Source organism: Lissotriton vulgaris, chromosome 3_1 (genome assembly GCF_964263255.1).
Source record: "Lissotriton vulgaris chromosome 3_1, aLisVul1.2, whole genome shotgun sequence".
Classification (NCBI taxonomy): Eukaryota; Metazoa; Chordata; class Amphibia; order Caudata; family Salamandridae; genus Lissotriton; species Lissotriton vulgaris.
This window is the reverse complement of record NC_141689.1, coordinates 1,635,729,525-1,635,744,683: the sequence shown is the minus strand read 5'-3', so window position 1 is coordinate 1,635,744,683 and position 15,159 is coordinate 1,635,729,525. Positions and strand designations below refer to the sequence as shown.

The window sequence follows — 15,159 nt, the reverse complement described above, 5'->3', positions numbered from 1 at the left end:
AGACAGGTCGGCGGGGCTGGGGCCAAGGCAGTTGATCTCTTAAGCCCTGTGCTTTCGCGGCTCTCCAGTGTCCTTCCTCAGAGGTTTTTAAGATATGCGTCTCTGGTGCCATGGCTCCCCATAATATTGAATTTAGGGGACTGTAGGGTAGTAGCCAATGGGCTGCTGGCCCTTGGGGTCACTATGCTGTCTATACGACCACTTCCTGTGGGAAGTGGGCATAATCCTGTCCCAGAATTTCTAAGTATGGTATCACCAAGATGGCTACTTCTGAAAAATCCTGTCCACCTCAGTGTATCCCTCCTTAGGGGTGGTACTAGGCTGGGGGTTCTACACTTACTTCGCTAGCTAATTTTCTCGCCTGTCCGGGTGCCATGGGGAGTCTGGACAAAGGGGTCGGCTTCCTCTCCTGTGAGGGGAGTCACATTAGCATTACAAGGGTGTCATCTCTTTGAAGCTTGCCAACCTTGGGAGGCTAATCAGCAGGTCATCCTCTGGGAGGGGTTGCGACACCCCCATCCTGGACAGGCCTTTGTTCTGAGTCTCCTGAGAGCAGAGGCTCTCACCTTAGGAGGTCAGAACAGTGTCTCCGGTGGTAAACTGGCAGAAACCAGTAATGGAGCACACCAGAGAGTGGTACGTTTTCAGGGTGCACCTCTAAGGTGCCCTCTGTGTGCATATATTGGTAAATCCATCACTGGAATCAATGTGGATTTATCAGTTCAAGATGTTTGATACCAAACATTCCCATCTTCAGTGAAGCCCTGATATATATCTAGGCACTGATTTTCAACAGTGTTCAGCACACGTTTTAAAATGGCTTCCCTGGTCACTTGTACTGGCAGTAATGGGACTGACCAACACAGGGGCATGTCTGCTCATGCAGGTATGCCCTCACAGGTAATATACATCACTCTGCCTTAGGACTGTCACGCCTGCTGTAGGCATGACTTACAAATATTATGTGCAGTGTTAGGGGACATGGCTCACAGGGATGTGTTACATGTCGAGATTTCCCTTTTTGTCTGCACCAAGACATGCAGCCCGCAATGGCAGCTTTGCATGTGCTTGGTGAAGGGTCTTTTAAAGTGGCACAATTTGTGCTGCTGCCCTTGGGGACCCTCTTTAGTACCTCAGGCCTAGGTACCAGGGGTACCATTTACTAGGGACTTAAAGAGGGTGCTAAAGGTTTTCCTATTGGTGGAAACAATTGCATAGTTTTGGGAAAGAGCTCTGGCACTGGGGACCCGGTTAGCATGAACCCGGTGCACTTCCAGTTGAAATGGCATCTGTTGGCAGGCAAAAAGTGGGGGTGACCATGTCAAGAAGGGCTACTTTTCTACTCTAGGTAAATATTTGTTTTCACTGAGTCCCCTTTTTCTTCATTTTTACATAGAGGTGTATCTTCAAATATGGAAGTTCAGCGTGTCTGCTGTACAAAAATCGCTTTTGTTTCATTTAATAAACTAAACTTTTGTTCCATTTATATTAAGAATCTAGCCCACTCATATAATACGCAGGAACCCTGACTTGCCTCTTAGTTCAGTATTTGCATTGTCATCGGTCGGGGGCAGGAATGATTCTCAGTTCATGTTTAAAAACTCTCACTTGAAATAAATACATTACCAAAGCATGATGTGGTAACACACTGGCATTTACACACAGTTTTTTTCTATTGAAAAGGCCAGAAACCTTCCCATAACGCAGTTTAACTTATAAAACTATACAGCGCACAAATAAAAATGTCTGAAAATCAGGGTTTCGACAAATATTTATCATTTCAACATCACCAAGTAAAACATTTTTAAGATCTGATTCCATCACACTACAGAATAACAAGAAAAATGTGCTTTCATAACTTATTAAACCATTTTTGAAATAATTGTAAAGTTCATTTGCTAGCAATTTATATGTTGTCTGTCAGAAAAAAACTGACCTCTTACAGCCTTTCTATTTACACTCCTTGTACCCCGCACAATGATCAGACAGTTCATTATACAAAATCCTTTAATTTGGCAGTCGGAGAAAGAAAAGTAAACACCAATCTCCAGGATAAAATAAACCGTTTGTAAGAGACATTTGACCTCTGTTTATGAACACTTCAATTGTGACAAGGTAAAAACTAGATTTAAATGCATATTTATTGCTCATACACTTTCTGAGTGAATAGAATACCTGTTCTTTGCCAGCTTGGACTCTCTTGCCAGAACGGGCTAATGGGCCCTAAAAATAGCTCACCCTGATAAAATTTGGGTCGCTATTGACAGCTGGCAAATGGATTTCTTAAGGGCTGGTTCATCGTTATTTTGCACACCATGCCACCACAGTTTGGACCCAGCCATATGCAAACGTCTTGACCCATCTCCAACGGAACAGTCCGGCCGAAACCAAAACAATCAAATACTGCCCATCCCACAACCAGCAGGTTTTGGGATTAGTTGTTGCATTGCCCAACCCAAAATCGCTGTCAATTCCTCAAACAAAAGCTGGCCAACATGAAAAATTCAAGTACTTTGTAACTTAAAATCAAATACTTAAACCATGGCAGCCAGTTACAGCCCAAACCATGACCACTCTACAGAACAAGCACTAACCAACCAGTGCACAATCAGTAAAGTTATTGTCCAGCTTACCATTCCTACTCAAGTTGTCAGTACACTCCTGACTGTTCCCTATTCCATGCCCTGTTCCAAGTAAGTACTACTGATGTTGCTACAAAGTACTGATCAACCAAGGAAACAACATAGGCTGGTTGGTCACCGCAAAGCTTTTTTTAAATTGTATTCAGTAACCTGACTATTCCTTGGGAGATAATAAAAGAAAGGTGCTTCTGGCTTACACAGTCAGTTGGCAACTTAAGTAGATAGTATACATTGTGTTTTTATTTTCTGGATGCATTCCTTGATTTGATGTCGCCATGTTTTCCTGAGCAAGAGGTTTTATGGGCAATCTTGGAAAAATGAGACGGGGATGCTGTGTTTTTGGATACTTTAGTGTATCTTTATTTGTTGGTGCTTTTCTGAAGTTAAGGTCTTTAATAGCATGCCTCTTCCATTGAATTGCTACAGCTCGTGGCAAACGGGGCCCTTGAAAAGGAATGTAATTAACTGCATGACTAGTTTTGCAGCATGATTGTGTTTTTGGATCAAGCCTCAGACGTTGTGGCTCTTGGTATTGTGAAGCCCTTTTGAAGAAAGTGAATTTGACTGGACTATGTATTGCATTTTGAAATTGTTCAGTTGCATTTTCTGTGACTATGATCCGTCCAGCGGTGTCAGTCCTAAAGGTGCCATTTCTTTAAAGGCGAGTATCAATTGAAACGGAATCCAGAAATGAATGGAGAAGAGCATGTTATTGTCCAGACAAAGAAGGTGTTTGCAGCATCCTAAGTTACCGTGTTGTAATCATCATTTTTGTAATTCATGAATATTCTGTTAGGCTGCATGTATTTATTCTGAAACGGAGGTGGCATTGTTGGCCAAAAACGATGTATTGTGATGCGGCCCGAGCGGTTGGCAGTGGCTGAGATTAATTTAAGCATTCCATTCATCACCTTTTTAGGTCTCGCCTACAAAGCACGCATGCGCTGCATAGGAGGAGACCTCTTCAGATCAATTAGCTTTTCAGGCCAAAAACGTGAACGCATTGAAATGCTTTCAATGGCAACGCGTGCACGTTTGGCAATTCCCTTGTGAGCGAGCTTTGGCGACATCTGTTTGTAATTAACTTTCAAACAGATGGTGCCCCTGCTCGCTCCTGCAAGGGAAACGCTGCTTGTGCTCTTGGCCGCAATCCCCCACCCCTCCCACTTGTTTACCCGCTAATGTGGTCATACCTCTAGTGTGCTAACTCAAGCCCTCAGTGTGATATTAGTATACTTCCATTGTGCTTGCGTGAGGGAGCTGTAATAATGTTGGCGATCTATCACACAAGAACACACCATTAAAACCACTCATATACAGCACTCTGACACAGGTTGCAGTAGTAAAATACCTCTAATGTGCTAACTCAATCGCTCGCTGGAATATTTATACACTTCGATTGTGCTCGCATGAGTGCTCTGTAATAATTGAGACCTAGCACTCAAGAACCCTCCAGTAATGGCCCTCCTCTAGCACGCTGACACAGGCTGCAGTAGTAATGATCCCTCTAGTGTGCTAGCACAAGAGCCCGCTTTACTACTGCCACACACTACTGGTGTATTAGTGCTCTCTCTATTGATGTCAAGCTCGAAGTTTTGAAGTGTGAAAGCCCCCTGTAAAGCATTCCTCTGATCAGGGGTGCTCATCTGCGAGCCCACGGTAGTGATTCCATGCCAATGCCAGCTTCCACAGTCACTTCCTGGAGTGTTGTTGGCCAGCTTGTGCCCCGCTGCTCCACTGTGCCTCGTCCAAGAACGAGCCCGCAGCTCCCCACACCCTCCAGGAGGAGTGCATTTGGACGCGGTTCCCTCGCTTGGTCTTGGTGTGTAATTTATTCCGTGAGTAATGTGGGAGCGGGAGGCCTGTCCCAGGGCGTGTGCAGCTCGGGCCTGCGCACTGCTCTTTCATGGCCCTGTGATAGAGAAGGAGACTAGGCGCCATGTGGGCGCTTCATCACGTGGGGGAGGCCGGAGGAACAAAGGCAAGCGTCATGGCGATGCGAGGGGCGTGGACAGGCCGATGTATGTTCTGAAGCTTGCCAGTCGCTTTTACCCATCGCATGGAGGGCTGCATGCCTTCAACACACCTCCTCTCAAAAAAGGAAATTGGCTGCACCTGATACATATATTCCCTTTGTAATACAGAACCCCTCCTACGCCACAATAGGACTGCTGTGCGCAACCCCGCTGTCCAGGGGCGTAATGCAAGCCACTGCGGCGATTGAGGGGGGGGGGGGGCGGGGAGTAGCGATGAGGGCTGTACTCTCCCCAATCCCCCCCCTCCTTTTAGCCAATGGATTTTTTTGAGATAAAGGTTTCACATATGGCTGGTTCCGAACTGAGGTGGCATGGTGTGCAAAAAACAGGGGCTTAGTTTAATTCAAGGATTTCATCCATCACTTTCGTGTTTTTGTATTCATTCTACAGCAGAATGATACTTCTACGAACAAGTAAACCCAAAAAGCTTACCAAATAAGTATCATTTGACACAGATCAGGCTTTGTTAGGTCCTCTCTTCCAACATCTTCTTTTTTTGGGAAATAGAGTCTCTTATGGGGTGAGGCATAATTCATAGCATTAAACTTGCATTTCAATTCAACAGAGGCCTGTTCATGGTTTCTTTCATTGCTTCGGTTGCTTCAGTTGATCAAAACTGAGCAGTTGTACAATAATGCGCATCAATTTCAATATGTCTTGGGTTCATTAAAATGTAGAGCAATTGTTAGTCAGAAAAAATACTTGTTTGCTGTGTGCCTTCCTTACCATACCAACCCTCTATCTGTCTGTGTTTTTAGTGCCGATAGGGGGTTTGTTGAAACCCACTGCATGAGCGGCCACTCCAACTTCATATCGTCTGTGTGCACGATCCCTCCAAGTGACATGTACCCCCGAGGACTGATTGCCACAGGAGGAAATGATAATAGCATCTGTGTCTTTACGCTGGACAGCCCTGTACCTCTGTATACCCTGAAAGGCCACAAAAACACAGGTAGGTACACTGCTCTGTTTTTTTTTTTGTAACTTTTTTGTTCCTTAACAATTTTAATTGCACTCTTGATGGGCTGTCTTGAGACGGAAGTCATTAAAACTGTTGGTTCCCTATATAACCATGCTCGTTAATGCCATCGCTAAAGGGGCAAGGATCCCGGACTCTTGGAAAGGGGCGGAAATTTTACCAATTTTTAAAAAAGGGGACCGATCGGCCCCGGGACATTACCGCCCGATAAGTTTAATTGATTCAATCCAAAAAATAGCTGCTAGGATGGTCCTCGCAAGAATCCAGGGGTGGATGGAGCAGGATAACATTCTCTCCCCAATGCAAGCCGGATTTAGATCAGGCACCAGTACAATAGACCAGGTTTTTAGAATAACCATGTTGTACTGGAAGGTTGTTCTGTTGGGAGGAGGAGCAATCTATGCCGTCTTTGTGGACCTCAAGTCGGCTTTCGACCTTGTGCCAAGGGAGAAAATGTGAGATGTTCTTAGATCCATGGGCCTGCCGCCAGAACTCCTGGACATGGTGGTTAGGCTACACGAGGATAACTTTGCCAGGGTGAGATGGGGAAAACAAGGGCAGGTGACGGATAGCTTTCCAGTAACACGCGGCGTCCGTCAGGGGTGTGTGCTGGCCCTCACCCTCTTCCTTTTGTTTATCAATCAGGTAGTTACGTTTTTTGCTAACACCCCGACTGATGCCCCATCTCTGGGTGGTACAAAGTACCCGATGTTAATTTTCGCGGACGATACTTTGCTTCTCTCAAAAACTCGAGGGGGGCTGCAAACAGCACTCAACAGGTTTGATGAGTTTTGCAGGGTAAACGATCTGCAAATTAATGTTGGTAAGACTAAATTTATGGTCTTTAGTAAAACCCGCCCCATTAAAAGCTCGGTTAGTTTAAGTGGTGCCTGTATCGAACAAGTGGAGGTAATGACTTATTTGGGCGTGACTTTAGACTATCGCCTTTGCTGGAAACCCCAGGTTGAGGCATTATATCTTAAATTTGCACGCCTCACGGGTTGTTTAATCCAGGAGCATAAGAAGTCCTTGACCAAACGTATTGCTCCAGTACTTGAGATCTATGAAGCAAAAATAAATGCAGCCACTCTGTATGGTGCGACCTTTTGGGTTTCAAAGATCTAACCTCCCTGGCTAAAGCCCAAAACAAATTCTTGCGGAGTTTGGTAGGTCTTCCTCAATCTACACCTATCAAACCTCTGTTGTTAGATTTGGGCTGTAAACCCATTAATGAGCTGGCTCGATATCGTTTGGTGGCATTGTGGCGACGGCTCTGGACTTCTCCAGAACTCAGCCTCTTTGCCAACGAACTAGCCGAGGTAAAATCATTATGGGGCGCTTCAAAAATTACATGGTTAAGGGAAGTGAAACTGGTGCTGGAAGAGATGGGTCTAAACCAGCTTTGGGCCTCCCCGGGGAGTTCTACGTTCCCCTCTAAACAGTATTTCAAAGATCTGTATTGGGCTTCAGTTAAGCATTCAGCTGTTGTACAGTCTGATGCCACTAGCCTAACAGGTCTTTTCCTGGCTCATAAAGTGACCCCCTCCGTAGAGATCTACTGGGATGTGATTACTAAAACTCTCGACCGGAAATTATATCACCAGTTCCGAGTTGGGTCACTACCTATTAATTCTTTTACCAAAAAGTGGTCTGCCAATTTAAACGATACCTGCCCTTTCTGTTTAGATCATCCGGAGAGTGTGGGCCATTTTCTTTTTGCCTGCCCTGCATATCATGCCCCAAGAATGAAACTGATCAGGCCTATTTGCTGTAGGCTAGAAATTAAAGGGAGCACCGAAGCCATGAGGATATTTCGTACCAACACTTCTGAGCTGGTAGCGGTTGGTGTTGCAAAATACCTTGGGTGGGCATGGGTTATTCGAACTAGGAACCCAAACGTATTTTAATATGGAAAATGTTTTATGGGGTATTATATTTATAAAGTCTTTATTATACTGTTTAATACTTTTTAAATGATGATTGTTATGATGGTTTTTACCAATTTTCTTATCCTGTCTTGATACTTTCTGTCTTTTATGATTTGATAATCGAAATAAAGACTTATGAAACTAAAAAAAACATTAAAACTATGGTGATGAACAGCCACAATAACCTGGAAATGCCATCTCATGATTCATGCAGTGATTTTTAGGCATGTCAATCTTTTGCTCTTTATGAATAGTAGTGTGACTTCTAATTGTGTGCCGGAACCTTCATTCAGGCCGTGCTAGAATAATCAACCAATCTAAAATAATGATAATTTATTGACAGAGGAAAATATCAGTGTGCAAGACACGAATGTCTAGAACAACATGGATCCTCTCATCAAATCTTGCCAAGCATAGCAGTCTTAAAGGGCATGGAGTCCCACAAGGCTCAGTCGTAGTCTCTCCTTCACCTCCAGCAGCATCTAGCCCAGCACATTTCTACAACTGATGTTTTGATGTCTTGTTGGCATGCTGGAAAACAGTTACATGCCTATTAACTCCCAACACTACATATTTGGCTTGATGTGACATTTAGCCTCACAGTTTTGGGGCAATGTTTATGGAAGAGCTTTTTTCATGGAGGCAGCACCATTTCCAGTAATTCAGCACTGTCATTCCAGCCTGTTTCTAATGAGGTGAATTCAAAACATGTATCGTTTCTGACAACAAAAATAAGAGGTCCATTTACAGGCCAAGGCGTTCGAACTATGATATTTATGAAGTAGAATTTACACCTAAGTTGCTTAGATTTTAACACTTTGATGTAGGGTGAAGTATGTATTTTTAAACATTCTCCTTTGTCTTATTTTTAAGTTGGGTAACTACTAATAATGGTTAACATTCTTATGAGACGATTTTTCTGTGTTTCATTGATGTCTATAAACTTTTTCATGTTTTGTCTATAGATGGATTTTTCACTTCAGCTACAATTCTGATTTTGCTAATTATTTTTAGTAAAAACTTGTGCGGGTTTGGAGTGTTGCTTCCTTTTTTAGGTCTCGCCTGTCGATGCGCATGCGCATCGAGCTTGCGAGGCTATGGGGGCTTAACCACTCTTTACCTAACTTGCAAGGAATCGTGGCGATTCCTTGCAGTGCTTGAGACTTTTAAGCTCAATGCGCATGCGCATTGAGCCTAAAAGCGCGTGCACATGCCCCCAGCCGTATTTTCCCTCAAGGCGCACTCCTCCCACACCCCCGCTCCGCCCCCTCCCCTGCCCGCCGTGTTGCATTTCTCCTCCCCCTCCCCTTCTCTGCCTTCCCTCCGTCTTGTCTCTTCACTTCGCCGTGCCTCCCCTACTCTCCTCCCCCCTCCTCCTCCTACTCTCCTCCCCCCTCCTCCTCCTACTCTCCTCCCCACTCTCTCTCTCCCAGCACAACCTTTAAAATTCATTATTTTGGTTCGTCACGCTGATACCAAGGAACTTGCTATTTGCGAGGGTCCTCCTTTTTTTTTTTTTTTTTTTTTTTTTTTTTTTTTTTTTGTGGAGGTTCAGGAAGATAACTTTTAAGTGGCCCCTCGCGTGCTTAGTGCTTACCACTCCTGGGCCGAATTATATGGGTAGGCGACTGAAGAATATTACTTCCTTTTTATATACGCATTTTGTGCTTATTGGAAATTGTGGGAAATTAACTTTTGGCATGTTCCTTGGTGTTGACTGCTCTAGAAGTAGGACCTGGGACTGATATGCTTGTAATAGCTTTGCACAGTAAATTTGTTTAAATCCATTAATTAAAGGCACACCGTACCAGAAAATGTATTGATTCAAACCATGAATGAGTTTTGTTTTGGATTATGCAATTCATCTATTTGGAAGCATTCGTTTTGTATTCATTTAGGTTTGTGCGTTGCATGGGTACCTTTTGTATGGGTCTCGATCACTAGTGTACGAAAGCCAGTACTTCCCTCTCTGTAGCACTCCTCTCCCCGCTCCGCCCCCTCCCCTGCCCGCCGTGTCGCATTTCTCCTCCCCCTTCCCCTTCTCTGCCTTCCCCCTCCGTCTTCCCCCTCCGTCTTGTTTACCATGGGCGCCCGCTTCACGGCCGCCATGCACATCAGCACAACCTTTAAAATTCATTATTTTGGTTCGTCACGCTGATACCAAGGAACTTGCTATTTTTTGTGGAGGTTCATGAAGATAACTTTTAAGTGGCCCCTCGCGTGCTTACCACTCCTGGGCCGAATTATATGGGTAGGCGACTGAAGAATATTACTTCCTTTTTATATACGCATTTTGTGCTTATTGGAAATTGTGGGAAATTAACTTTTGGCATGTTCCTTGGTGTTGACTGCTCTAGAAGTAGGACCTGGGACTGATATGCTTGTAATAGCTTTGCACAGTAAATTTGTTTAAATCCATTAATTAAAGGCACACCGTACAAGAAAATGTATTGATTCAAACCATGAATGAGTTTTCTTTTGGATTATGCAATTCATCTATTTGGAAGCATTCGTTTTGTATTCATTTAGGTTTGTGCGTTGCATGGGTAACTTTTGTATGGGTCTCGATCACTAGTGTACGAAAGCCAGTACTTCCCTCTCTGTAGCACTCCTCTCCCCGCTCCGCCCCTGCCCGCCGTGTCGCATTTCTCCTCCCCCTTCCCCTTCTCTGCCTTCCCCCTCCGTCTTCCCCCTCCGTCTTGTTTACCATGGGCGCACGCTTCACGGCCGCCATGCACATAAGTGAAACATACAGGGGCACCATTTTAGTGCGCCCCCTGCGTTTATCCTTTAAAAAGAATTTACAGCCATGGCACCCATTGCCGCCTGGTAGGCCACGCAGTGTGACATGCATCAGGGGCCCAGTGTAGCCCAAATAGCTGATACTCGCCGTTCATCTGCTCCGTTCTACGATGGTGCTTTGGCCCTGAATGTAGCAACGGAAGCATGAGGCTCGGGCAGAGCTGCTCTCCTCGGCCACTACCATCAACGGGTACAACAGTCACCCGAAAGCAGCAGCATAAGCAGAAGGCTTGACCCTGCTTTGGTCAACATACATTTGTTTGATATAACCACAACACCCGTTTTACTCAGGCCCGGTGCTGCAGCGCGACATATATCAGGGGCCCAGCATAGCCCATAGCTTCTGCACGCTGTTAATGTGCTCCTTTCGGTGATGATGCTTTGGACCTGAAAGCAGCAATAGAAGTGGGAGGCTCGGGCGGAGCTGCTCTCCTCTGCCCTCGCCATCAAAGGGCACAGCAGTCGCCCGAAAGCAGAAGCAGAAGGCTTGGACGGAGCTGTTATCTGTAGCAACTGCCATTGATGATCAGAGCAGTCACCCAAAGCGCCGTGTCCGGAGCAGGTAAGGGACCCATGGCTTCGGGGAGCCATCCTGAGTGTTTGTCTGTACCTAACCCTTGCACCATCTCACCCTCACTCGCCCTCACACCCTCTCACACCCTCACCCCATCACCCTCACACCTCCTCACCCTCACACCTCCTCACCCTCATCCCCCTCAATCCCACACACCCTCACCCACACTCACACACCCTCACTCATCCTCACCCCCTCATCCTCACACACCCTCACTCACCTTCACACCCCCTCACAACCCTCTCACCCCCACTCAGCCTCACACCCCCTCACCCTCACACACCCTCACACACCCTCACCCACCCTCACCCTCGCACCCTCTCACCATCACCCCCTCTCCCTCACACACCCTTACCCTCATCCCCTTACCCTCACACACACTCAGTCACCCTCTCACCCTCACCCTCACACCCCCTAACCCTCACCCTCACCACCTCACACACCCTCACACACCCTCACCCTCACTCACCCTCACACACCCTCACCCGCCCTCACCCTCGCACCCTCTCACCATCACCCCCTCTCCCTCACACACCCTTACCCTAATCCCCTTACCCTCACACACACTCAGTCACCCTCTCACCCTCACACCCCCTAACCCTCACCCTCACCACCTCACACACCCTCACTCACCCTCACACACCCTCACCCTCACACACCCTCACCCTCACTCACCCTCACACACTCCCACACCCTCACACCCACTCACCCTCACACCACTCAGTGCTACAACACATATTGTGTTGCAATAGGTGTCACATTTGCGAAAGATAAAACTATTGGCATTGTAAATAACAAAGCTATTAATTTCGCAATTTTCAAAACAAGCACATAAATGAAAAATGTGTCCTTTACAATACCAATAGCTCAAACTTTCCTAATGCGAGACCTACTGCATTGCTGTGCTTCTCTCCCCTGCTGCACTCTCCTGCTCTCTAGAGATGTGCCCTAACGACCACAGCTGCCATCTATGTCACGTAAATACAAAACATGTTGCATTCCAAATGCTATAGGTGTCACATTCGCGAAAGTTATAACTATTGGCGTTGTAAATGACAAAGCTATCAATTTAGCTATTTCAAAAAACAACAAATAAATAAAATATTTGTCATTTACAAGACCAATAGCTCCAACTTTTCTAATGCGAGACCTATTGCATTTCCAATGCTTGTTTGTTCATGTTCTTCATAAAGCCCTGACCTAGCCCAGCCTGCCTAGACCCCAGAGAGCCACAAAGTATTGTATTGGGTAAAGAACATAGGAACTTTAGTAGGGAAGTTGGGAGTAAAAGCTTTTTTTGTTTTTTTTAGAACAAATCTTATTGTAATGTTGACGAATTACACATAGGACACTGTCCCTCAGGACATCGAAGGACCAGTGAGCAGATAATGAGTCAGCACATGCATTTAGTTCCATCAACATTTGGTATTGCAATTGCCCTCCCAACATTCCCACCCCTTACCCTCCTACCCGGATCCCACCCCCGTCCCCCCACAGTGTCTACATAGTCCAACAGCAAAAGTACTCGAATAGCTAATAGTGTGCACTCCTTTTCACCCATGGTCAACTAGCAATTGTTCTGCACCAACGTCCTGTGGAGCAGGTGGTTCCAGCCATAGCCCTCTATAGTCCGCCCAACGCTTCCAGATCTTATAATGTTTCCGGGGGCAGCCCCTGGCCTTAAACACTGGACGCTCCAATCCCATGCAAAAGTCCAACCCCCTCCTCCACACCTCCAGCAAGGGGGCCCTGGGGTCCTTCCAGGCCCGGGCTATATCACGCTTGGCCACTGTAAGGCCCAGGACTAGTAGATGACGTTTATATATATTCCCTCCAACCTGTTCCATGATATGCAGAAGGCCCAGCTGCGGGGAAGGTCCCAGTCCAACACCTCAGACAGGCAATCCCAGACACCCATCCAGAACCTCGACAGCTTCTCGCACGACCATACCGTGTGAATAAATGTACCCACCTCCCGCTCCCACCTCAAGCATTCAGGGGAGGCAATCAAACCAGCTCTCCACTGTCGGTCCCTGGTAAAATAGGCCCTATGCAGGTATTTGAATTGAATGAAGCGTAGCCGTATTGCTACCGCAGCTCCTCTCGGGGCTTCCAGGGCCTCCCTCCAGTCCTCCTCCTCGAGAGCTCCAACATCTCCCTCCCAGACCGAACGCAATTTGTCTAGTCGGGAGGAGCAGTGCGTCACCAAGGTCTGATAGATGGTAGAAATCTTTTTTTCCTCCAGTTCCCCCATAAACACCTTAGCTTCAAGGGGACTAAATTTGGGCAGCGAATCTAGGCCTGTCAGGTAGGGGGACAGGGCGTGTCGCAGCTGTAGGTATTAAAAAAATTGGGTCTTAGGCATTGCTTATTCCTCACGCAGTGCTTGAAACGACTTGAGGGTTGTGCCTTTCATGACGTGCCCCAGCGCCGAAATGCCAATGGCATCCCAGCCCCGAAACCCCTGTAAGGATGCCAGAGCCGGCAATCGTCCGTTCTGCCACAACGGAGTCTCTCGTGTTAATTTATTCCACCACCCCATGCGGCGCAGAGCTCCACGCCACACCCGGAAGATCACCTGGGTAACCACGGGAAGCCTCTTCCTGGTGGCCGCCAAGTACAGGATGGTATGTAGCGTATCTGGTTCCATCATGTACCACTCAAGGGCGTAGGCCGGGTCACCTCTGTCCCCATACCACCATTCATTCAGCACCAGCAAATGAGACGCTTGGTAGTAGGATAAAATGTCAGAGGTAGCTAAGCCCCCACAGTACGTGGATAGAAAGCAAGTACGAAGAGCCACTCTCGCCACTCCTCCGGCCCAGAGAAACTGACTTCACGCCGAGTTCACGTGGCGAAACCACTGCGGCGCAATGGGATATGGGTGGTTCTGCAGCTGGTACAGGAGGCACAGGAGGGCCACCATCTTAAAGATCGCCGAGCGACCATAGATGTTTAGAGGCATTCTGGACCATGTCTTCATGTCAGTTCGCACTCGATCCCAGACAGGCACCACGTTGCGTGCCCAAGCTACTCCCGGTACATCAGTCAGAAAAACCCCCAGGTATTTAATACCACCGATTGCCTCCTGTAGCACCGATGCCCAGGGTCCCATCCGCTCACCTCCCCCCAGCACCCACAGCGTGGACTTCTGTACGTTCAAGTGTAGGCCTGACACCTCCCCGAACACACGCATTATCTCAAGGACTCTAGGTCCGGACCTGTTGATATCTGTAAGAAAGAAGAGGAAATCGTCTGCATAAAGTGCAATACGGTCAGATGGACCCATCTCCCACTCGAGTCCCCGCATCTGAGCAACCACGCCGCTAGCGGCTCCACAGCCAATGCAAAGAGATAGGGCGAGAGGGGGCATCCCTGCCTGGTGCCCTGGGCAATAGAGAAAGGGTCCGACACCACTCCCGCCACTCTCACGGACGCCGTCAGGTCCGTGTACAACAACTGTAGGTAGGAGAGGAAGCGAGGCCCAAGGTTCAGGTGTGACAGAAGTGCACGGAGATAGACCCAGCTTAGGGAGTCAAATGCTCTATCTATGTCCGCCAAAAGAAGTGCCGCCGGGATCCCGGCAGCCCGGGCCGCCTCCACCACCACCTGTGCGCGATGAATATTGTGTTGCGTCGCCCTATGGGGCATAAACCCAGCTTGATCAGGGTGAACTAATTTTGTGATATAGGGGAGGAGACGATTGGCCAGGGCATTCGCCAAAAGTTTTGCCTCAAAGTTCAGAAGCGATATCGGCCTGTATGAAGAGTGGTGTTCGGGGGGCCTCCCGGGCTTACAGAAGACCACAATTTCTGCATGCCGCCGTCCGCCGGAAGGTGACCCCGCTCCCTGGCTGCCTCCAGCGCCCTTCCATATCGCACCCCCAATTGGAGATGAAAGGTCTTCATGAATTCGCAGGGGAACCCGTTAGGACCAGGGGCCTTACCCGTGTTCAGCTCCCCAAGCGCTGTATCCAGCTCCTCTGACGATAAAGGGAGCTCCAGCCGGTCACGTCCCTCATCCGAAAGCGCGCGCGGCGTAAGGTCCGCTAAGAATTTGTCTACATCCTCCGCAGGGAGAACTTCTTGGGGGGCACATACAGGGCCGCATAATACTGCGCGAAGCTGGCTGCGAGATCCTCCGGGGCCGTCACAGGGCTCCCCAGTCCGTCACGAAGTCCCGGCAGGGACTGTGCCCC

The 15,159-nt window shown here is 47.5% G+C and overlaps 1 protein-coding gene across 2 annotated transcripts in view; it reads left to right on the top strand.

The window, feature by feature from the left end:
• Positions 1–15,159, top strand: part of PLAA (phospholipase A2 activating protein) — a 184,825-nt gene that overhangs the window by 35,702 nt on the left and 133,964 nt on the right. For both annotated transcript variants that reach the window (XM_086962122.1, XM_086962123.1), the window contains one exon: positions 5,437–5,630. In XM_086962122.1, the coding sequence (XP_086818248.1) occupies positions 5,437–5,630 (194 nt within the window). The remainder of the gene's footprint in view (positions 1–5,436; positions 5,631–15,159) is intronic.